At 34.2% G+C, this 22,290-nt stretch overlaps 4 protein-coding genes across 4 annotated transcripts; 1 reads left to right on the top strand and 3 right to left on the bottom strand.

Moving 5' to 3' along the window:
- Positions 1–777: 777 nt before the first annotated feature.
- LOC129940850 (CTP synthase) lies at positions 778–7,863 on the bottom strand. The gene is made up of 4 exons (XM_056049353.1): positions 7,192–7,863; positions 3,088–3,258; positions 2,518–3,019; positions 778–2,455 (listed from the first exon to the last, which is right to left on the bottom strand). The coding sequence occupies exons 1-4, from the start codon at positions 7,394–7,396 to the stop codon at positions 1,435–1,437; spliced, it is 1,899 nt and encodes a 632-aa protein (XP_055905328.1). The 5' UTR covers positions 7,397–7,863; the 3' UTR covers positions 778–1,434.
- Positions 7,864–11,153: 3,290 nt separating this feature from the next.
- On the bottom strand, positions 11,154–12,515 carry LOC129941593 (serine palmitoyltransferase 2-like). Its single transcript, XM_056050264.1, has 3 exons — positions 12,139–12,515; positions 11,635–12,065; positions 11,154–11,399 (listed from the first exon to the last, which is right to left on the bottom strand). The coding sequence occupies exons 2-3, from the start codon at positions 11,902–11,904 to the stop codon at positions 11,370–11,372; spliced, it is 300 nt and encodes a 99-aa protein (XP_055906239.1). The 5' UTR covers positions 11,905–12,065; positions 12,139–12,515; the 3' UTR covers positions 11,154–11,369.
- Positions 12,516–17,022: 4,507 nt separating this feature from the next.
- LOC129939388 (gustatory and pheromone receptor 33a) lies at positions 17,023–19,026 on the top strand. The gene is made up of 5 exons (XM_056047384.1): positions 17,023–17,065; positions 17,187–17,602; positions 17,663–18,019; positions 18,086–18,551; positions 18,840–19,026. The coding sequence occupies exons 1-5, from the start codon at positions 17,036–17,038 to the stop codon at positions 18,927–18,929; spliced, it is 1,359 nt and encodes a 452-aa protein (XP_055903359.1). The 5' UTR covers positions 17,023–17,035; the 3' UTR covers positions 18,930–19,026.
- On the bottom strand, positions 18,950–19,707 carry LOC129939389 (anaphase-promoting complex subunit cdh1). The gene has a single exon (XM_056047385.1). The coding sequence runs from the start codon at positions 19,633–19,635 to the stop codon at positions 19,048–19,050; it is 588 nt and encodes a 195-aa protein (XP_055903360.1). The 5' UTR covers positions 19,636–19,707; the 3' UTR covers positions 18,950–19,047.
- Positions 19,708–22,290: the final 2,583 nt, after the last annotated feature.

Here is a 22,290-nt window from a genome sequence, read left to right as displayed (position 1 = left end):
CCACAAGGCTATGAAGGCTATAGTTGATTTTTAAGTCAAACGGTTTTTACTAAAATAGTGAAGAACGAAGAAAACTCCGAAGGATTTACTCCATTTGAACGTCCACTTTTACATAGTTGTAATAAAACAATACGTAAGACGAATAAGATTAAGAAGTACCTCATGGGATGATGGTCTAAAATCGATGGGAAACTATGAACTTCGCCTATTTTCAGTATGGCTTTAGTCTTTTGAAGATTTCCACTATGTCAGCTATCTCCTTCATTTGCTGCTTAAAACCCATTCTCATAATGCAGAATCAGAATATATCATAGCAATTATTTTTTTTGGTACCGGTTTTGTGCTTTGAGTCTCGTAATATTATCATCCAGGTGATTTCTGTCCTGAATTCAGTTGATTTGACTTTGATACCTTTTCAGTAGCATTCATAATTATGCTGCGACTACTTGAGTTACATATTTAACGTTGGCTTGGACCAAAATTAAAGCGTTATTAGTTGGGAGGTTGGTCACAAGGAAATAAGTTGTTGCCTAAGGCAAATCCTCTGAAGATCTTAGTTGAGAATTGGCTGCTTTCAATTTTCACAAAAATAAGCTGGAATTGAGAAAAAAAATATTTCGAAGGAAGCAGACAAAAATATCTTTCATGTTTCCAATGAATTATACAACTTGTATCGGCCTTGAGAAAACTGTTTTAATAAAGCATAGCCACTTTAAAAAGTTTTTGAAAGAAAAACAGTAACTTTAACAAAAAGTGACTGAAATGAAAAATAAAAGCTTTATATGCTGAAATATTTTTAGCTTTATTATAATTTTTATTTCTTAACTTAAAATTCGGATTACAAAATACAAATCTCCTCACTGAATATAAATGTGTTTTCGCACACACATTTCCTTAATAAATCTTTACATTATTTTGTTTTTAAATATTTTAAATTGTAATAACAAATTTTCTCATTCGAGCCTAAATAGTAGTTTCATTTACAGAAATTACATTATTTTATCTTTTAACTATTTTGAACACATTTAAACAAAATTAAATAGAATTGAAGAAAAAAATATATAATTCAATGATTTTATAATTTGCGATCTTTGTTGTTTTCTTTTTTGTCTTAAAACTAAACTAAAATTACTAAATTAAAACATACTTTTTTTTTAAGAGACACTTTTACAATTTTTATCCGAATTTTTCATTCAGGTTAAAATGGTTGCATGTTGTGTAGAAATAAATTCAAAATATTGCTATCATTTTTATAATACGTAACTAACTATAGAATATTTTTACATAACAACTAAAAAAAACTGTAAACAAAATTAGAATTAGATGAAAAAGAAATAAAATTGGCACTTTTTTTCTGTTATGTAAATGACATGCAACCATTTGGATTGTTATATTGATTTCCTAACGATCAAGATTATGATTTAGTTTTGTTTTCTAATCGGAAGAACTTTTGTTCAAGTTTTCTGTTGTACCATTTTCGTAGCCATTTGTCATTTTGAATGGCTTTACTGTTAGCCTATTTGTCTCTTTCACTTCGCCATTTATTCCCATTGCCTTGAGCATACTGACTTCGTCTTCATCCGAACTTGCGTCGGACATTTGTCTCGGCGATAGTCGACAACCTCGATCGATGTAGTTCTTCAATTTTCCTACAGACGCTAGTATCAGACCCAAGAATGGTGGACTTGGCTTCAGAGGTCTTGAGAGATATTCCGGATGGTATTGTGTGGCAATATAGTAGGGGTGTCCTTTCAGTTCCATGATTTCCATTCGCTCCTTTTCCGTATCCATACCCACGAAGCTCATACCGGCCTTCTCCAACTCGGGTACGAATTTTGGATTCACTTCGTACCGGTGACGATGACGTTCCTCGATGGTCTGTGGGTTGCCATACAGTCGCTTGATAATGCTATCTCCTTGTTTAAATACGGTCATGCGTTTTCCCAGCCGCATGGTTCCTCCCATCTGACCTGTGTTATGCTCTGGCATATCGATGACAACTGGATTCGAAGTGTCTGGATTGATTTCTGTGGTATTTGCATCTTTCAGGCCCAACATGTTGCGCGAAAATTCAATGACTGCTGCCTGAAGACCCAGACAAATGCCCAGGAACGGAATTTTGTTCTCTCTACACCATTTGCAGGCTGTCATCTTGCCCTCCATACCACGGCTACCAAAGCCTCCTGGAACCACCACTCCCTGGCTGCTGCATAGTGTCTGCCATGCCTCATGGTACAGAGCCGGTGTCTGTTCTCGGGTTTGTTCCTCCAAATGGCACGCTTCGATAAAACGAAGGTTTAAACGAAAACCAGCTGCCAACGAAGCATGTTGAAGGGATTTCGATACGGAAGCATAGGAATCCTCCAATCGGGTGTATTTACCAACCACAGCGATAGTGACATCTTTGTGGAGATTTTCACTACGACGTGCCAAATCTTTCCATTGTTGGAGACATCTTCAAAAAGAAAAAAAAACTTAAGACATTTCTTCTTCCAAAAATCATAAGAACAAACTTACTTTTCTCGTTTACTAGGATTGATGTTCAACTTCAATCTCTCCTTTAAGAACTCAACAACTCCATTCTGCTCCATCAGTAATGGCACATGATAAATCGAATTCAAATCATGAATGCATATAACCTGTCCTGGAGCTACATGACAGAAATTACTTATCTTCTCCTTGACCTCAGATCCAATTGGTTTCTCTGACCGGCAGACAATAAAATCTGGACTCAATCCAAGTCCTCGCAATTCCCTAACCGAACTTTGTGTCGGCTTTGTTTTAGGCTCACCAGTAGCCCTTGGCGAAGGAACTAAAGACACATGGGCACAACAGAAATTCTCACGTTTCACACGGAATTGAAATTGTCTAAATGCCTCGACGAAGGGCATTCCCTCAATGTCACCAATTGTGCCACCCAACTCGACAATGCAGACTTGTGGTTGACTTGAACCACGTACTGGAGTGTGAGCAACACGTTCGACCCATTCTTGAATGGCGTCAGTTATGTGGGGAACAACTGTAATGAAAAAAGGAAAGAATAAGACCTTTAAAAAGAAGACGTTTAATGAAAGAGGGACAATTTACCTTGAACTGTTTTCCCTAAATATTCACCACTTCGTTCTTTTTCTATAACAAGTTTATAGATTTTTCCTGTGGTTATATTATTGTCTCTGTGTAAAGTTATATCGAGGAAACGCTCGTAATTTCCCAAATCCAAGTCCACCTCGCCGCCATCATCAAGAACATACACTTCACCTAGAAATTGAGAGAAAAATAAATAAAATAGGATTAAGTAAATAATGTGAAAGCAAATAGCTCCCGAAAATTTTCAAGTTTATCAAAAGAATAAAATATATTTGCACATAGGCTTCTTATCGCTAAGCTGCTACTTTTTAAGCATCATGTGCTTTCTTATCATTTGAAAAAAGTTTACTTTAACGGATATAAGACTTTTATCTAAAAGTAATCGAAATGCCGGCCGCATGCTTGGTATGAAGTGGAAGTCATGGGAATAACACTGGTCGCGTAAAATTAAGTTCTTTTTGTTCACAACAAACATTTTTGACTTAAAGTTTTTCTATAAAATCGGGTTAGTAAAATATGCATCTTTAATAATATTAAAACCAACCAGATGTCAAAAACGTTGTTCTTCGTCGCACGAAATTATTTTGGAGACAAAATCATTTTTTGTTCGTTAAAAAGTTGAGGTGACAATTATTTTTTGGTAATTTTTTTTTTGATTTATATAAAAAACTTTAATTGGATTTTTCCCAAAAATATACTGCTTTGGTATCACGTTACAGTATATAATTAAAAATTTAATTCAAGTCAAAAGGGTTATTGGTTCGTGAGATATTCTGGGTTAGGCAAAATTTTTAACTTTTTTTTTAGTTTAGTTTAATTTATTCATCAAACAGAGATTACACTAATCATCTTACAGACTACTTAAAATTAAAATTAAATTAATATTTAAACAAAGCAAAAAATAAATAAATAATAAATAAATAAATACATTTGAATAAATATTTAGGAAATGGAACACAAGTTTATTTTTTAAGGTGACTCTATTAAAATGGAAATCAAAGTCTATTACATTAGAGACAGAATTGGTTTCCCTAACACAGCGAGTTATAGGTTCATTAACTGCGTAATTAACCCTATGGTAACTTACGTGGAATAGATCATAATCTCTGAGTTGACAAGAAGGAATATTTAACTCAATTAAAGATAGAAGGTATGGGCAGTTGATATGATGCGACAGAATATTACGAATAAATAAAACAGAGGAGATTTTACTTCGAGTTTCAAGTGACTCTAAACCGATAAGTTTGCATCTCGTAGCATATGAAGGAGTTTCAATATTCCATCCAAGTTTCCATACAACAAACTTATTGAAATTCTTTTGCACTCTTTCAATTCTTAATGAATGAATTCTATAGGATGGGCTCCAAACAACACAACAATATTCTAAAATAGATCTTACGTATGCACAAAAAGAGATTTAATAGTATAAGGGTCTGAAAAGTCTGTTGAATTTATTTTAATAAAACCAAGCATGGAGTTAGCTTTGGCAGCAATATATTCAACATGTTTGATAAAATTGAGTTTGAGGTCAAAAACAACACCAAGATCTTCATTGACTCTTTCAAGAACACTACTGCCAATTTTATATTCAAAGAAAGTAGGACAGTAAGAACGATAGAATGAAAAACATTGACATTTTGAAACGTTTAAAGATAATTGAATTTTCTTGCACCATTCAATAAGCTTGTTAAGGTCTTCTTGCAAGCGGAGGCAATCATTAGTTTGTTGTATGCATCTATAAAACTTAAGATCGTCAGCAAATAAAAGTCTAAGAGAATTATGAAAAATATCTGGCATGTCATTAATAAAAATAAGAAAGAGTAAGGGTCCCAGGTGACTACCTTGAGGGACTCCTGATGACACATGTACAGGATTAGAGAGAACATTACCAATGGAAACAAATTCAATGCGTCCTATAAGATAAGATTTCAACCAATGCAAAATATTTGAATGAAAACCAATGTTTGATAGTTTGTTCAGTAGAATAGTATGGCTGACTCTATCACAGGCCTTTGCAAAGTTAGTATAGATGACGTCAACCTGATACCCTGCCTCAATTTTATTGAGAAAATAGTTTGAGAAAATAGAAAGGTTAGTAGTTGTCCACCTGCCCGATACAAAGCCATGCTGGAAAGGCGATATTACTTCCTTAAGAAAAAATGAAAACTTATCACACACAAGTTTTTCAAAAAGTTTTGGAATGGTGGACAGTTTGCAGATTGGACGGTAGTTAGATATTTCCTGTTTGGGTCCTGCTTTATGAATAGGAATTATGAAAGATTTTTTCCATTCAGAAAGATATTCACCTTTAGAAAGAGAGAGATTAAAAACATAAGAAAGAGGTTCAGAGAGTACTGCAGCACACATTTTTAAGACTATTGGAGCCACTCCATCTGGACCCGGACGATTGTCATTATTCACATTTAAAAGTGCTTCTTCAACTTCAGACTTGCTAATAACTAATCTTAAAACATTGATCGCGGTAACCGGATTGTTATTGTCATAAACAGATAGTTGGTGATCAATGGTACTTGCATAGTTTGATTCAAAGAATAGGAAGAACCTTTATACTGCATATTTTTTGGAATTCCACTGTTTTTTTTTTTAAGAATATTGAATTCCCTTTCAAGACGAATATACTTGTCTTTAGTCAAAGAGTTATTAGGTAACATTTGGAGAAGCTTATAAGCTTTGTTTTTTTTGTTACTTAAATTACAAAGTCTTTTATTGAACCATGCCATTGCTATAGTAAAAAAAAAAAAAATAGCAACTCAATTTTGTTAAGAGCCCTTTCTGCATCTTTTTGCATTATTATCTATATAAGAACATTAGGTTGAAGTCGATATCTTTACTGGTTCCTGAGCTATGGAATACGAAAAAACTTCGCAAACGTACGAACGACATCTCTTTTAAAATCTTTTATTTCGACTTTAGGGACGTTCAAACGTCGAGAAATGTAAAAATTTTAAATTCGACAAATCGGACCGATTACAATAACTTAAAAATTAATATTTTTCAACAATACAAAAATAAAATTACGAAATTTTTATAATTAAATATTATTTAGACAATATTTAAGATTGTTTAGAAACAAAACTTATTCAAACCGATAAATTAGTTCCTTATGAAACTTAAAACAAGAAAAAAAACTATGACTATAAGGGCTTTTCTGGAGCAATACAAATACAAATAAATTAGGTGGCGCACAAGTCCAATGAGAGCTAGGGCCTAGTGACTTAAAACTCTCAACCATTTCATTGTCCAGCAATGTTGTTAGGGATGAATGGGACTTACAGTCCGAACTGCTAATTTGAGAAAGAACCTTTTCATGAAAAAAAATACTCTTAAATGATTTGTCAATTCCCCGCAAGAGTCAATACTCGTTAAATAAAAACTTTAGATGACTCAGAAGACAAGGATCGTACACAAGAACTCTGGCATAAGTCACTCATATGTATAAAAACTTCCTGAAATCTCAGTTCATTTCGTAATATCTCTTAAAAAAAATATTCCAAATGCTTAATTTTCGGGCTCTAAGTTGGCTTTAAATTAAGCTAGGTTCTGCATTTTATTTTCAGTTAATACGAAATTGGAATTAAAAAGCGACTAAATCATTTTCTTTCAAAACTGATAAACATATGTATGCATTTAATTCACTAGCTTATTACGAGTATGTCAAGAAATTGGTAGAGGAAAAGTGTGAGTTAAATAGATTCTACAAAATAGTTTTTTTCCACCTAGATAAGAGTTTTCGACCACTGTGCGTCGAGCCGGCCATCTCGTCGCCATCTAAAGTGCAAAGCCCTCCCACTCTCTTCCTGTCACAAGAAATGTTACCCACATACCTACTCTTGGCTAAAGTTTGCATCAAATTGCGTCTTAAATTTTGATACATTCTTTTCTATACATGAAATAATAACTGGCTACAAAATTTAACGATTTGGGTTTATTATTAATCAACAAAAACAAAACATAAATAAAAATAAAAACAAAATATACAAAATAAGAGATTCTAGCTTTTGTCATCTTTCTTCATCGATAACAACGACGACTACGACAATGACACTTTAGCCGGGAATCTCGTGGTATATCATGCCTTCTTACCATGTTCATAGGGAGAAAATGTTCCAGCATCGATATTGATATATGGATCAATTTTAATCGATGTCACATCGAGACCGCATGATTTTAACAACGTTCCAAACGAACTGGCTATCACACCTTTGCCAACTCCACTGATCACCCCACCAGTAACCAAAATATACTTCATGTCTGATGTTTTATTGGGATTATTGCTTGTTGACTGCATTTTTGTTAAGTTTCTTCTTTTAATTTATTTCTTTTCAAGTTCAATTTTATTTATTTTAAACGGAAATAAAACAATTTTGCGTTTTTTTCTTCTTATTTCTCTTTTTAAGTCTATTTTTAAACACGGATTTGGCCTTTTTTTCTTTTTTTATGCAAAACAACCACGTGGAGAGGGAATTAGTTTCAGAAGAAGAGTTTTCTCGTCTATCGTCTTCGTCTTGGCAATTTTTCTTTTTTTTTATGAAGAAGAAATGTAAATGCGTTTTACTTTGCAGTCACAGTTTTTGATAAGGAATAAAATAAAAAACAAAACTAAATCAATTTGTTGGAAGTTCTGCACGTTTTTTCATTTAAATGATTGTTTAATTTGTCAATGGAAATATTTTTTAATAAATTGTTTAATTGGAAAATTTGCACAAGAGAAAAAACATGTTCACGGCGCGACGAGCGGACTTGAAGCAACGAAAACGAAATGTCAAAAATTCTAAAGCAAACCAAAATGGAAAATGAAATGTCAATTTGGTTTTGGTGGGTGTTTTGTTTGTTGTTGTCTCAGTTATCATTGTGAATTGTTCTTATGAGTTCAAATGAATGAATTTCGGTTCTCGGAACTGATCTGAAGTGAATTTATAAGGAAGTTCTTTCACTGTCTATTTTCAAACGGAGCAAATTTTAAATTAATGGCGCAAAATTTTAGACGATTTAGTACGATGTTAAATCATTTTAAGTATGATACTAGGTTAAAAAAAAGATTTTGATAATTTTAAAAAAAATATTTTACTAAAGTTAAAATCACCAAATGGCTACTTTATCTTTTTAGTATCGTACTTAATCTGTATGACATATGTCATTTTTCACAAATGTGACAAAGTGTTTTAAAATTGATAAACTGTGAAATGAAATGTATTTATAGATATCATAAAAAGTAAATTAATTTATAATGTTTTCGGAGGAAGAAGATTTTGAAATGTTTAAGAATTCAGTCAAACAATAATTTTTGTATCTGGTAGAATAAATTTTTAATATTATTCGGTGTTAATATCCAAAATAGTTGCAACGAACTTGAACTTTAACGCAAATAAACCACGGCGAGTTATGAAAACAAAATTAATGAAAAAAGAAAATATAAATTCAATGTTGTAACTTTGACATTTGCAAAAATATTAAAATATGTTTGTTTTGTTTACTCCACAATCTGTCATTATTTAGATGTGTTCATGTTTTTTTTTTTTTTAATAAAATGGTTTTAGCAAAACAATAAAAATAAAAAAACAATACAATACTTTCAGACTTATGTTCTTTTGCTCCGAAAGTTATTTGGATGAAATAACTCTTAATTTACAAATATTTCCCGATCGATTATAGGAACAATAGGTTTGTATCATTTAATTTACTTTTTATTTATACCCGTAACAAACCTCTAAAACTCTCTGTGGTTTAAAATCTCTCTATTCAAACAAATACATTTTTGGTATTTGGACTTCTTGTTACCTTAATCAGCCTTTGTAAAGCATTTATAAATACGACTTTAAATTCTTGTCACAAGCGTTCTGTCAACTGTGAACTTGAAATGCAGAGATCTTCATAAAAGCAGATTATAGGAAGTGACTCTTTGGATATTTAGTTTTTCGTCATACATCTACCCTACTCTGCTTTTATTTAATATTAAAAATGCATGTAAATGTAAATTTGCCATAATTATGGATTTATATTTACATAAAATAAAATAAATTAGGTGGCGCAATAGTCCATGAAGAACCAGGGCCTAATTACTTACTACTCTCAACCATTTCTGTGTGTGAGTAATGTTGTCAGAGATGGAAGGGATCTACAGTTTATATTCCGAATCCGAACGGCTAATTTGAAAAAGCACTTTTCATGACAAGAATCACTCTTGGAGGATTTGTCAATTCCTCGCAAAAAGCTAGATGACACAGGCAGGGATTGAACCCAAGACCCCTTGCAAGACAGTTAAATTGACATCCATTTGATAAAAAGGGATGCCAAATAAAATATTAATATCCGTTAAATAGATAAAATGCAGAAGAAATCCATATCTAGATTATAGGAAATATGAGAAGCACATAAAAGATCATAGCAAAGTCGAACATGTTCATCTTTATTATAGCATCATTTTTGCACAATTGCAGATGTAGACACATTACAGACCTGGTCAAATAGAACGCGGTCCGACAGGCCGTGAAACAATATTTCCGCCGCTTTTCTCGTTTTCTATGTTATTATACGTTGTTGTTCAAACAGAAATGGATCAGGCCAGAGGTAAGAAATGTTTTGATATTTAGACACTATGTGGTCCTTCTTGTAGATTTGTAGATTTCCTATTATAAGGGACAGACAACATACTAATTCTGGGGAGAGACAGAGGCCCGTGTAAGCGTTTACGAGTCAGGATTGCAAGTTCATGAGGGGTTGGATCAGTTCCTCCCCTAGAATGACAACGAGACATATTAATACACTGAAATATTCATAAACTGTATCGGGTGAACGCGACTGTCAAATTGAAGATGCTGAACGATGGCAATTGTCAAACGTCAAAACAGACAAAAAACAAAGTTTATGTTACTAGAACGCTGCTCACTATTCACGACAAATGTATAAGCTGTAATTTAAAAAGATAAAAAAGAATTTTTTTTTTAAATTCGAATGCTGAGTTATTTTTTGTCGCAGTAAATTACATTAGCAAAGATAAAAAAAACTTTCCTTGACTTTTGAAACCGTGTAAATAGAACCTTGAAAGTTAACAGCATTATGTTTGACTTATCAAAACGCATAGGTCAGCGGTGCATTTTGGCCGTCCCGCCAAAAGGTGTTCTGTTTGATCAGACCTTTAAGTTGGACACACAATCTGTTTGTTGACATGAGATAAGATCAGACTATTGTAAAATCAGATGTCAGAAACGTCTCTTAAGGCTGTTCTGTGAGATCCTTAAACGTGTTAATTTGCTTTTCTCTTATGAATTCCATTTGTTTTATTACAAAAGTATGAGCATTTGAAAAACTTTTATGAATTGTTATTTTGGTCAGGAATTCAAAATACAATTTCACATTTTCATATTCAGAATGTAAATTCATCAGCAGATTAACAGATTTGGAAGAATAAACCATTGTCAGATGAAATTTCTGAAAATGCTTCTATATTATCATAAATAAATAAATTGTGTGGCGTAAGGCTAGGCGCGCACATGCAACTTTTTCGAAACCAAATAGTTTGATCGTCAGTTGCCCAAACATCGCGCACATAAGCAACTCCAAAAGTAATCAACGAAATACCCCAATACACGGAAAACATTTATTCACTATTTCTATCTCATATATTTGTCCTATTTTTTGCTTATGAAAGAAAAGAGTAGATATATTGTTGGAATACAAAATTATATAAAATATATTTTTTGTTTTTTGAAGGTCAAAATTTTCAGGCATCCATTTTTACATAATGGCACTGATATGTGCGTTTGAATTAGAAAGAAGGAATAAACCTGCAATCAAAAGGCAATATTGGGTTCACCCGTTGAACTCACAACGCCTTGTAAAAGGGCAATTTCAAAAAATGTATCTAGAACTCCGCTTTTTCCTACTGCGATGAAAATAAAACATCTTTCAATTTTGCTTTACTTATTTATTTTTAGTGATAGAAATATAATAGATCTTTAGTAACTAACTTTATGCTTATATATATGTATATGGGAAGATACATCAAATAAAATTCTTATTAAACGAATTATAAAATGACCTTATTCATTTATTTATTATTATTTATTTATTCCTTTTAACTTAATAAATAATCGGATTAAAATCTCTTACTTTACATGAATTCTTTAGGCCAACTGATTACTGAATCACTTATTTCATCAATCACTATTCACTTGTAAGGCATAATCAAACTGCTCTTAAGCGTATATGTACGTCATTCCACAATTGGAGTGGCAGGAAACCCAACTCCAACAACCGCTACCTTACGGAAAGTTTGTGTACGACCTACAGCTCTGTAAAATAAAATAATAAAATTTATATAATTCACATTTTACAAATAAATAATCAAATAATATTCGACTCAAAGTGAACGCTTGGGATAACTAATATATTTTAAAAGAGAAAAGAATTATATTTGTTTATTATAAAACCAAATGTTTAACAGACCACCAAGAAAAAAAAAAACAAAATATTTAAAAACAATGAATTTGTTTTGGATACGATTGACACCTTTTAATAAATCTTTACCTTTGTTCCAGCAATATAACCACCAGCACTGCCAAAGCTCTTAAATTTTCCCATTAGAATATCAACATCTTTCGGATCGGCGCCATAATAGTCGACAGTACCGCGACCATTTGTTCCCATTGCTACCACACTATGCGTCTCATACAAATGCAAATAAGGTTTGTATTTCTTCTTCAATGCAATAACTTCGGACAATCGAACACTCCAACACACTTTACAACGGGGACTGTCTAAAGCCAAGCCGTCTGTTCTGCAACGCTGTTCAAGCATCTTGTTTCTTTTCCAGTGAACTCAAATGTCCAACCGTAATCCTTCGTTATGCGATCTTTGAGAGTTACCTCCCTACCAGGGGACACTGCAAATTGGGAAATTCCAGCAATAGACATACCGTGAATAGAATTCTCGAAGGTATCGTATAGCGTAACATAGCCCTGGAAACAAATGGAATTTCAGACTCAGTCTGTCAGTTCGTGAATTTCAGATCGATTCAAATCGTCATCTTACCCCTCGATTATTTTCTTTAGCTACTTTTCGGGCACACATAAATTGATTGATGTAGCCCAATATCATGAGCAGGTAAAAGCCAAGATATACTAGGAAGGCTGTGTGTAGAGGAACCTTTACGAATGAAGATTTGCTCCGATTAGGATCATCATAGAATTCTCCTCTTCCTGATACTGCTGCTCCCGTGGGTGCTTTTCCGTTTCAATGTTGTTTATGTTACTCTTTATTGTATACAATTCCATTTGCAGTCTGGTTGATAGAATTCGACGGCGACAGCGTTGTTTTACTCTTGCCATTCCCATTTGTGAGAGGCGGAACATCATTTGAAATAATTGTGCTTTATTCCATTTTTTAAACGATGACGCACTTTGATACGATTGAAGTACATAATAATCTGAAAATAAAAACAAATTAAAAAATATGTTTTGTTTTGAGATACAAATAATAATAACCACTGCCTTTCAGTACACAAATACATTTGACGTTTAAAAAGTAGCAAATTGAATCATGAAAACAAACCTACGAGAAGGATATATTATTCTGCGCCCTTGGAAGTATCCTACTAACATTGCCACACTTTACACTTTCGACTGAAATGCACTAATACATGCATACAAAAGAAACTATTTAGTTGCATGTGCGTGCAGTTACGTGTATCATAGTAGGATACAGACATTTTTTATGGGTTTAAGCAACTAATAAATTTTCGCAATCAATGTATGAAAGAGAAAACTAGTGAAATTGAGATGTAAGGTGGTACTCTTCCCTCAGAATTTTTTGTGAAAGGAAAACATTGCCTAATTTTTTTTCTCTCTTGCACTTAAAGAAAATTGTTCAACGATTTAGTTGAATGTGCGCGCAGTTACCTAAAATTCCTTGTGACACAAACTAATTAATTGGTTTGGGGTGACCGTTTAGTTTGTGTCAAAACACAAACTAAAAAGTTGCTCGAATGGGCGACCGAATGGTTTCTGCATGTGCGCGGACTCTCGTATAAGTCTATAGTGCTCAGATTAGAAACCAAACAGTTTCGAAACTAAAAGTTGCATGTGCGCGCCTAGCCTAACAGTCCGTTGGGAACTAGGGCCTAGTAACTTACAACTCTCAACCATTCCTGTGTGCGAGTAATGTTGCCAGGAATGTAGGGGACCTATAGCAGTACCCGTGAAAAAACTTTAGGTGGCATTGGTAGAGATCGAACCCAAGACCTCTGACGTGATTTACTCGAATTTAAAAATATGGAAGTTTCATCAAACAGTTTGTATTTTTGTATTTCAAAGGAAGATGTCAAGCAGTGCGTGTCGTAAAAATGTAAGCATTTTTTAAACTACTTTTTTTTTCTGCAGACTTTGAAAATGCAAATTCAAAAGGAAAGTAATATTTCACTATATTTTTGATGAATATGATCACAAATTACTTAAATCCTTTAAATATTTATGAAACCATATTTGTCATGGAAGTACCAGTTCTCACTAAGGTCCTCAGACCTGTTAAGTCCTTTGGCAACCCTTTAAGGGGAATAGGGCCTCTACTACGCCTACGTGACATCGTGTACGGTTTCCGGAGATGTGTTTCAGCTCCCTTTAACTTTTGCCTAGTGAAGCTAATTCCACCTCGACTGTCCTGCGTCATGTGCTTCTCAGTCGTCTTCTTCCTTTTTGTGTGAGTGGATACCATTGCATTGCTTGGCGTGCAATGCAGTCGTTATCTTTTTGAAGCGTATGTCCAATCGATTCCCACTTACGTCTTCGTATTATAGATTCCATAGGTTGCTGATCCGTCCTTGTATTAAGGACTTCATTTGAAATACGGTTTGGCCAGAAAATCTTTAGTATGTTACGAAGACATCTATTCACGAAGGTTTGGAGCTTTCTTGTTATAGCAGAAGTAACCTTCCATGTGCTGAACCTATAGCTTTGTAGCTTTGTTCTTAAGCTGATAGTTATTCCTCCAAATTTTTGACAGCATACCGGAAGCCATTTTTGCTTTGCCGATGCAGCAGATGACAACTTGTTCGGTTCCACCTTCGATGAAAACGATGTTTCTAAGGTATTGAAAGCTCACCACTTTTTCCACCGGTTGCGAGAAAATATTTATTTGAGAGGATGGTTGGGTTTCAAAGCTGATCTTTTTTGTTTTGCCGGAATTAATTTTCCCCCCACAACTTCTGCTTTTCTCTCCACACTTGTTGTCATTTGTTGCGGATTCGAAGACTTTCCGGGCCGGAGCATTGGTTTCCATGCGCTCTACGTGACCGAGCCATCTTAGTCGTTGGACTTTTACTCTTCTGGCTAAGTCTACGTCGATGTACAGCCCGTACATCTCGTCGTTCCATCTTCTTCTCCACTCCCCTTCGATGCATACTGGACCGTAGATCATACGAAGAACTTTTCTCTTGAACCGACCCAAGGTGCTATCATCCACTTTTGTCATGGTCCATGCTTCTGCACCGTATATCATAACGGGGATGATAAGGGTCTTATATAGCGACACTTTGGTCCCTCGAGAGAGGACTTTACCACTCAATTGGTTTCTTAGTCCAAAGAAACAGCGGTCATCAAGATTTATTCTACATTTGATCTCAGCGCTGGTGTTTTTTTCAGCGTTTACAGCGGAGCCTAGGTAGACAAAGTCCTTGATTACCTAAAAGCAACGTCTGTCGATGTTGACGTTTTGACCAAGACGTCGGTGTTGTAGGTCCTTTCTTGACGACAACATGTACTTTGTTTTGCCCTCATTAACCGTAAGACCCATTTTTGTCGCCTCTGCCTCAATATTCACATAAGCCCCATTGACATCACGCTGAGTTCTTCCGATTTTTGAAAGATAGTGCCTCTAGTGTTGACGTGTGAGCTCTGCACTATTCTTTCAAGTAAGATGTCAAAAAATCGCATAACAGCGCATCACCTTGTCTTAAACTTTTTTTGACATCGAAAAGTTCTGTTATGTTTTTTCCAACCTTTATGGAGCAGCGTGAATTCTCCATGGTTGCTGCCACTGGTTTTCGATACATTGTGTTGTCGGCAGAGAACTTCGAGAGAGGTTACTTGTAACGCGGTCGAAAAAGGATTTGGCGATCTCTTGCGATTGTAGCCGTTCGATGTTGTACCTTCTCTCAGAATCTCCCTGTTTTGCCTTGGGTCTGGAAACCCGAAGTGATACCTTGGCTATAACGAGGAAGTGGTTCGAGTCGATGTTAGATCCTCCGCAAGTTCGGACATCAATGATGCTGGAAGCGTGTCTGGGGTCGATCGCAATATGGTCAATCTGGTTGACGGTAGATTGTTCTAGAAAACTCCAAGTTCTATTTTGGATGTTGAGGTGTGGAAAACGCGCATTGGCTACCATGACGTTGCACGCCGCAGCAAAATATATGAGCCTGAATGCGCTGTCGGATGTTGTTGTCTTGCAGGCTGTTTTTCCCAATTATTCCTCCAAAGATATCTTCAATTCCTACCTTGGCATTAAAATTGCCCAGGGCAATCTTAATATCGTAGCTAGGACACTGCTCGTATGTTTTGTCTAACAGCTCGAAGAACATATCTTTGGTGTTGTCATCCTATTCTGTGGGGGCGTGCGCGCATATCAGGCTAATGTTGCCGAATTTAGCCTTGATGCTTAAATATCGCAGTTTTCATCCTCATTTTGAGCGGCCCATCCGATCGTATTTCCTGGATGGCGGTGATATCGGCTTTATAGCAGTCTAGGGCCTCCACACGTGGTCTGTTAAGGGACCTTACATTCCACGTGCATATTCGTTGTCCTTAATTCGTTTGCGTAGGTTGTCAACAGTAAATCCGTCGGTATCCGAGGCTTGTTGGTGCTTCGCAACAACGATGTTTTTAGGTGGCCAGGAAGTCACCCCGACAGCACAGCCCTCAACCTGTAACACAAAATTACAGAGATACAAAGTAAGGAAATAGGTCTAACATTATAAATAACCTCTGACTTTTTCACGGGAATTTTGTAAACGGCGAGGCGTAAGTAAAATCAATTGATTTCAAAGGTAAACTTGAAGTACTACACACCAACTGCAACTTATTCGCCTGTGAACTTAAGCTTAAAAAATTGCAAAGAATTCTCAACGTTCAACTTAAGAGTGGATAAGAACTTCCTTAACAGTACAAATTTTATACATTTATTATTATTTTTATTCTAAAGTTATTTATCTTTTGGAAACCTTTTCATTAATATTTGGCCTGTAACATTTACTGAAATTGTATGTGATTTTGATTTTTTCTAAATTATGGCTGTTACTTTTCATTCCCATAAAACTGTCAAATTCTCAGTCCACATTCTCTGTCAATTTGAAGTTTTGTGATTTCTAATTTCTAAATTATGGCTGTTACTTGTCATTCCCATAAAACTGTCAATTTCTCAGTCCATATTCTCTGTCAATTTGAAGTTTTGTGAAATTAAAAAAGAACAGTTCAAATTTGTATGACTGCGCATGTCCGATTTTGTGTGCGTCTCAAAACAATAATATCTCCCCTCAACTTTTGTCTACAGAATAACACCAAACTTACCCAGATGACAAAATTCAACAACTTGTTGCTAGCTTTCGAGTATACCATAACAGTACTCGTGTTAAATTCCTATTTCCTGTTGCATGCCATTGATGGAAAACAAACCATTCACCGATAGTATACAGTTAACTCGTCTTCTTCCTTGTCCTATATCTATCTAAAAAGGAAGTAGGGGTGTTATGGGTTAGTAATATTTTTAATTATCTAAATTGTCAATATAATTTAATTAGCTAATGATTCTGGAATTGTATTTGAATATGTTAATGTTTCTAGGTTCCTTGCGTTTAAAAACCAATATATAATTTCAGTCTTACTCGAAACGTGTTGGATTATTGAAGTCTTATATTTGTTGAAAAGTGACATAAATTAAAATGCATTTCGGACTGCTGATAGTATCACAGGTGATGGTGGGGGGTGTTAATAATATGTATCACTTTGTTTTTCATAGTATAAAATTAATTTACATATCAATTAAATAAACGAGTATTATTTTGAAGCAAATAAACATCAATCTCCTTTCAGATCTTTGGACTTATACCATTCAATTACATGAACCGTAAACGTCATTTTTACGATTTCGTCCTGATGTTTATTGTACCATGTTTTTACATATTCTGCTATCTTATGGCCAATCTTCAAACGTATTCGGTGAAGAATTTGCCGGAATGTGGCAATATATGCACACTTGCCACAACAATTCTCGTTCACATGGGTATTTTCGTTTATTTGACCAATTATGTGCTGAGTTTATTACGTGGAAAGTATTTCTTTCCGGAATTCTATAAGCGATTAAATGAGATTGATGAGGTTTTGAAGAAATGTCAACAACATGTCAAAGTACAACGAAATTCGATGCATTTGGTGAAGACAATTTTATTAGTCCTGTTCTTATCCTTTATCATTGTGGCTGTATTCCTTGATTGTTCTTTTCAGCGGAAGTAGCTTTATTTTGACAGATACCTATTTGTACATTTTCAATTGATCGTTTATTTTGACAGATATTTTGGCAACATGTTCGTTTTGCCTGTAATGACTGTGACTTTTCCATTTCTTGCAAGTAGCATTGTTCTGTCACAATTTTCTTATTTAGTGGCGATTATATCCGAACGTTTCATAAAGCTGAATACAATATTGGAAATCTTAAACAAAGAATGTTCGAAGAAAAATTTACCAATCAAAATTTTTGATATCGAATGTGACAAACCGACGAAAAAGAAACTACCTATGAATTTTCAAGCTGGCAAACCTGACAGTAAGAAGGTTAGTGACAGTGAATATGAGGACAACACTACCGAGAGTGAGAAAGATGAATACGATGATTTGGAACATTATGCCAAAGAATATCCGGATATGGAGTATACTTCTGTCAAATATTCTTTTAATTTTTTTAAAATTATTTGACAGTTTTCTTCTTTTGACAGCAAAACCTCAGAAGAACATCTTGTGGATTTGTTTTGGTTGCATAGCAAAATTCTCAATCTGAGCCGATTAACCAATCACGAGTATGGAGCCCAGACAGTTCCTTATATGGTTATGTGTTTTGTAACAACGATTTTCGCTATATTTCTGCATACCAAGGTCATGGTTGAAGTTACGGGCCAAAGTTTAACCTTAAATTTTGTTGCTCAACTTTATATGATGTGGGGTGCTATAACTTTGATTGTGGCATATATAGTTTTGAGATTATGCTGCAATGCTAATGGATACTCAAAGAAATCGGCTATGATTGTTCATGAGATAATGCAGAAGAAACCACAGTTTATGATGGGCAATGACGTTTATTACAACAAGATGAAGTCTTTTACTTTACAATTTCTTCATTGGGAGGGATTTTTCCAATATAACGGCATTGGAATGTATACGCTGGATTATACTTTCATATTTTCGGTAAGCAATCTATAATATCTCTAAGTGACAGTTGGACAGTCATGAAAAGTTCAATATTTGATCCATGGTTCAAAAATTGAACTCACCAATTTCGTGGTTTGGAGTTATTCAATTTATAATCTTAAACCTCTGTTGACTTCACCAAATTGGTGAAACGAATTTCATGGACCAAGGATCAACTTTTGAAGTAAGTTCTCTAATACTGAGAAGTGACAGATAAAGATGCTGTGAAAGTTGTTTAACTTTTTTTGTCATGTGACGTATGATAAATGACTTCTCTAATTTCAGACTGTCAGTGCCGCTACATCATATTTGATAGTTCTGCTGCAATTTGACATGACCACAATTCTAAGGAATGATGGATTTATTATTTACTAAACGACAACAACAAAAACCAGTGACTTTTAAGATAAAATCTTTTTATTTGAAAAATTTACATTTAATTGTGTTTTGTCCGCTCAAAATTATAATAAATAAATTTATAATACACATAAAATTACTGTCTCAAGACATCCATCATATTGTGTAAGAACTTAATAACCTCCGGATTCTGAAAGAGTGCTCTCTTTTTGACATTCAGGACGACATTCAACAAATCTGGACATTTTTCTTTTTCCCTTGGCGAATGTGGAATATCGGGATTTTGTGAATTACCATCACGGCTGCCTTCATCGTCACCAGCACTGGCTGTGGTTGTTGAAGTTGACGCCACTGAACCTAAACTCTCCGAATCTCTTTGACTCACTGTACTTGTTGTTGTGGCTGTTCCGGTTCCCGTTCCACTTCCAGTTGCTAGTTTCAATTTTGTTCGTTTCGCTCGACGCACGATGGTTGGGTTATTTGCTTTCTCAATTCGTTTCGTATATTGTTTACGAACCTTTACCTCGTTGTTGTTGTTGTTATTTTTGGTGGTATTTATGTTGTTGTTGTTTAGCAACGAAAGGTCTGCTCCGGATTCTTGTAGTCTCCTTTTGACGTGTAAATTTAGTTTTTCTTTAATGTTATTATTTATGGACTTTTCACTAGATCGTTCGGGAGTGGTTTTTGGAGTTTTAACTGGTGGATTTTCTGCTGTCTGGCTCATTTTTGTTTTTCTTTGGGAGGAAGATAGAATTTCGACTGAAAATTATAACATTTTACTTGAACTGTCAAATTGTTTAGAATATTTCAGTGATGCCAGTAGTTCTCTATTTTCGTACATTAAAAAAAAAAAGTTAAGCACTATTCACATGAGCACGACTAACGAATGTTCGTCGATTTTGATATTTCTTTCACATGAGAGTTTTTAATTCGTCACGAATGAAGTTTTACTTTGACAATAGTTTTTTTTGTTTATCAATATTGTATTTTGTATTGAAAACAAGTGATTGAGAAAATACAGTCGAAGCTATATTTGTTTAAAAAAAAAGTTATTGGTGTCCTTGTTAATAAACAAAACAAGAAAAAGTTTTTATGTACATCCATTTAACGCAAATCCAAAAATTGAAGGAGAATATGTTTCCTTTTTATCCATATTTTTACTAGGAGCCGCAGCCAAATACCATTCACCACCGAAACCAAAACAAGAATGATTTTTAAGTACGCGCGATTATTTTACAGGTTACGAGTGTGGATAATGTGGAACGCGAATAAAGTTTGACAGTTCGTATCAACTTCTAATTTTTCGCGAAAAATACATTTGTTTTCTTAAATTTATTAATATATGATATTAAAATGTGAAATTTTGCATCATAAATCAAATAGAAACTATATTGCTATCATTTTGTTAAGAATTTGTGTGGAAATATGTCTTCAAACGTATATAAACTCACACTGCTTTATTCATTTAACTATATCTTATATCTATTTCCACTTCTCTGAGGGTTTAAATAGTTTCGTTTTATTACAGAAAATGAGCCATATCAGTCATCTTTTCACACGTAATACAACAACGATTTGTGATCATGGTTTCTATAAAGCTAAAGCTAAGACTAGACGACGTGTAAAAACTAACTTCGCAAAATTGCGAGAAAAAAAAGGTGCAACCGATTCACAGACGGTGAATTGGAAGTACTTCAAGCAATTGCTGTTTTTGGAGGTCAATAAAGTGCACCAATCAACTGAATCTGTGGCATCTATGGAATTTGTAAGTAGATCTTTTGTTCATAACACATTATGTTTGTGTAAAATTATTTACTACAGCCGACCTCAGTGACCAATCGTTCGATTCTTCCGCATTTCGACACTCACTTTTTTACGTTTCAATGCATGTGGCCAAAACCACAACAGCAGCCCACTTTTTCCTAGACATTTTTTTAAACACACATCAAAAAGTGACATTTTTAAATTTGAATTGTAGATACACATAATAAAGCTACATAAGTTTTACATAAAATGTAATCAACATAAATATCTGGAACAAATTGTGTGTAATAATATGTAGCATTATTTATATGCAATCGTCACGAAACATATTTGTATGTTATTCTTTTTACACAATAAACACTTCGTTTAATACGCACAATATGTGTTTAAAAAAATGTACAACTTGCAATATATGTAGGTTATATGTTGAAGTTGTCTGTGACGTGACGTATACATAATTATGTAGATTTTACACGTCGTCTAGTCTTAGCTTAACAGCCAGTTTCAGATACATACAAAAAGTTTTAGTTGTGACGGGTAGATGTCTATTTTGAGTTTCAAATGGTAACAGCTCATTCTTCACAAAAACTTAATTTTTTCAAATAAAAACTCCATTATGAAAGTGGCACCAGGGCCATGATAGTTAGTGCGTTGAAAAGTTTTATTCACGGATACTGCCTCTAGTGGAATTGGCAAAAGTGCTTTCTCAAAAGCAGTGCTGATTCGGCTTTAAACTGTAGGGCCCCTCTATCCCTGACAACAGAACACGCACACAGGAATGGTTGAGGCTTGCAAGTCACTAGGGCCTAGTTCTCAACGAACTGTAGTGCCACCTATTTAAGTCAATTACAAAGGCAAAGAATAGAGGAAACTCTGAAAACTTTAATGTATCAGAACGTAGAGAAGCAGATTTAAAAATTCATTTTGAAGAGATTAATTTATCGCATTAACCAGATTTATTCAAGGTTTTCCCGAAAAAATTGCCAGTACCTTTGCAGTTGGTTATCGTGAATCCATAGTTAAATATCCAGCTAAAAAGTTCTCAAATTCAGTTGTTAAATAAAGACTTTTAAGCATTTTCATAAATGTCTCATTTCTTTTACAACAGTTTTAGGGTGATTTCTATAGAATCAGTGAAGTTCAAGTACCACTTAAACAGTCTTAGTTAAATACATATTTTATCTCTAGTTCAATTAAAATTCTATTAAATTGTTGGATCATGATAACGAGTCAAATTGAACCAACATTTTGCAATTATAGTACTAGAAATGTTGGCTTACCAAGAAGAGAAACTGTTATTATCCGTGTTTTTTTTTTTATTAAATATAAAAATAGTGAGATATTGCCAAAAACAGGTCATCCACAGCAGCTCGGTTTTATATTTTAGAGTTGATACAATTATAAAGTAATATCCAAATTTCAGGCATTTTATTTAGCAAAAATATCTGCTTTTTCAATAAAATGGTTTCATTTTAGTATTATGAAAACGAGCATTTTCTTTAATGTATTTTTTTTTAAAGTTAAACTAAAGACAACAGAAAACGATATTAAGAAACTGGCCTACAGTGCCACGGTTGGAGCACCATATCCTTTTCATAAAATTTTCCATGGCCAA

The sequence above is a fragment of the Eupeodes corollae genome, chromosome 1 (genome assembly GCF_945859685.1).
Source record: "Eupeodes corollae chromosome 1, idEupCoro1.1, whole genome shotgun sequence".
In the NCBI taxonomy this organism is placed as follows: Eukaryota; Metazoa; Arthropoda; class Insecta; order Diptera; family Syrphidae; genus Eupeodes; species Eupeodes corollae.
This window is presented reverse-complemented; position numbering and strand designations above follow the sequence as displayed.

Coding starts and splice junctions, on each gene's coding strand:
- LOC129939389 (XM_056047385.1), bottom strand. CDS start 19,635: ATGAGCCAGACAGCAGAAAATCCACCAGTTAAAACTCCAAAAACCACT.
- LOC129940850 (XM_056049353.1), bottom strand. CDS start 7,396: ATGCAGTCAACAAGCAATAATCCCAATAAAACATCAGACATGAAGTAT. Junction 3,259..7,191: donor ATTTTCTCCCTATGAACATG/GTAAGAAGGCAT, acceptor CTCAATTTCTAG/GTGAAGTGTATGTTCTTGAT. Junction 2,456..2,517: donor AATCCTAGTAAACGAGAAAA/GTAAGTTTGTTC, acceptor TTCTTTTTGAAG/ATGTCTCCAACAATGGAAAG.
- LOC129941593 (XM_056050264.1), bottom strand. CDS start 11,904: ATGCTTGAACAGCGTTGCAGAACAGACGGCTTGGCTTTAGACAGTCCC. Junction 11,400..11,634: donor GTTATATTGCTGGAACAAAG/GTAAAGATTTAT, acceptor TTTATTTTACAG/AGCTGTAGGTCGTACACAAA.
- LOC129939388 (XM_056047384.1), top strand. CDS start 17,036: ATGCATTTCGGACTGCTGATAGTATCACAG. Junction 17,603..17,662: donor GATTGTTCTTTTCAGCGGAA/GTAGCTTTATTT, acceptor TTATTTTGACAG/ATATTTTGGCAACATGTTCG. Junction 18,552..18,839: donor ATTATACTTTCATATTTTCG/GTAAGCAATCTA, acceptor CTCTAATTTCAG/ACTGTCAGTGCCGCTACATC.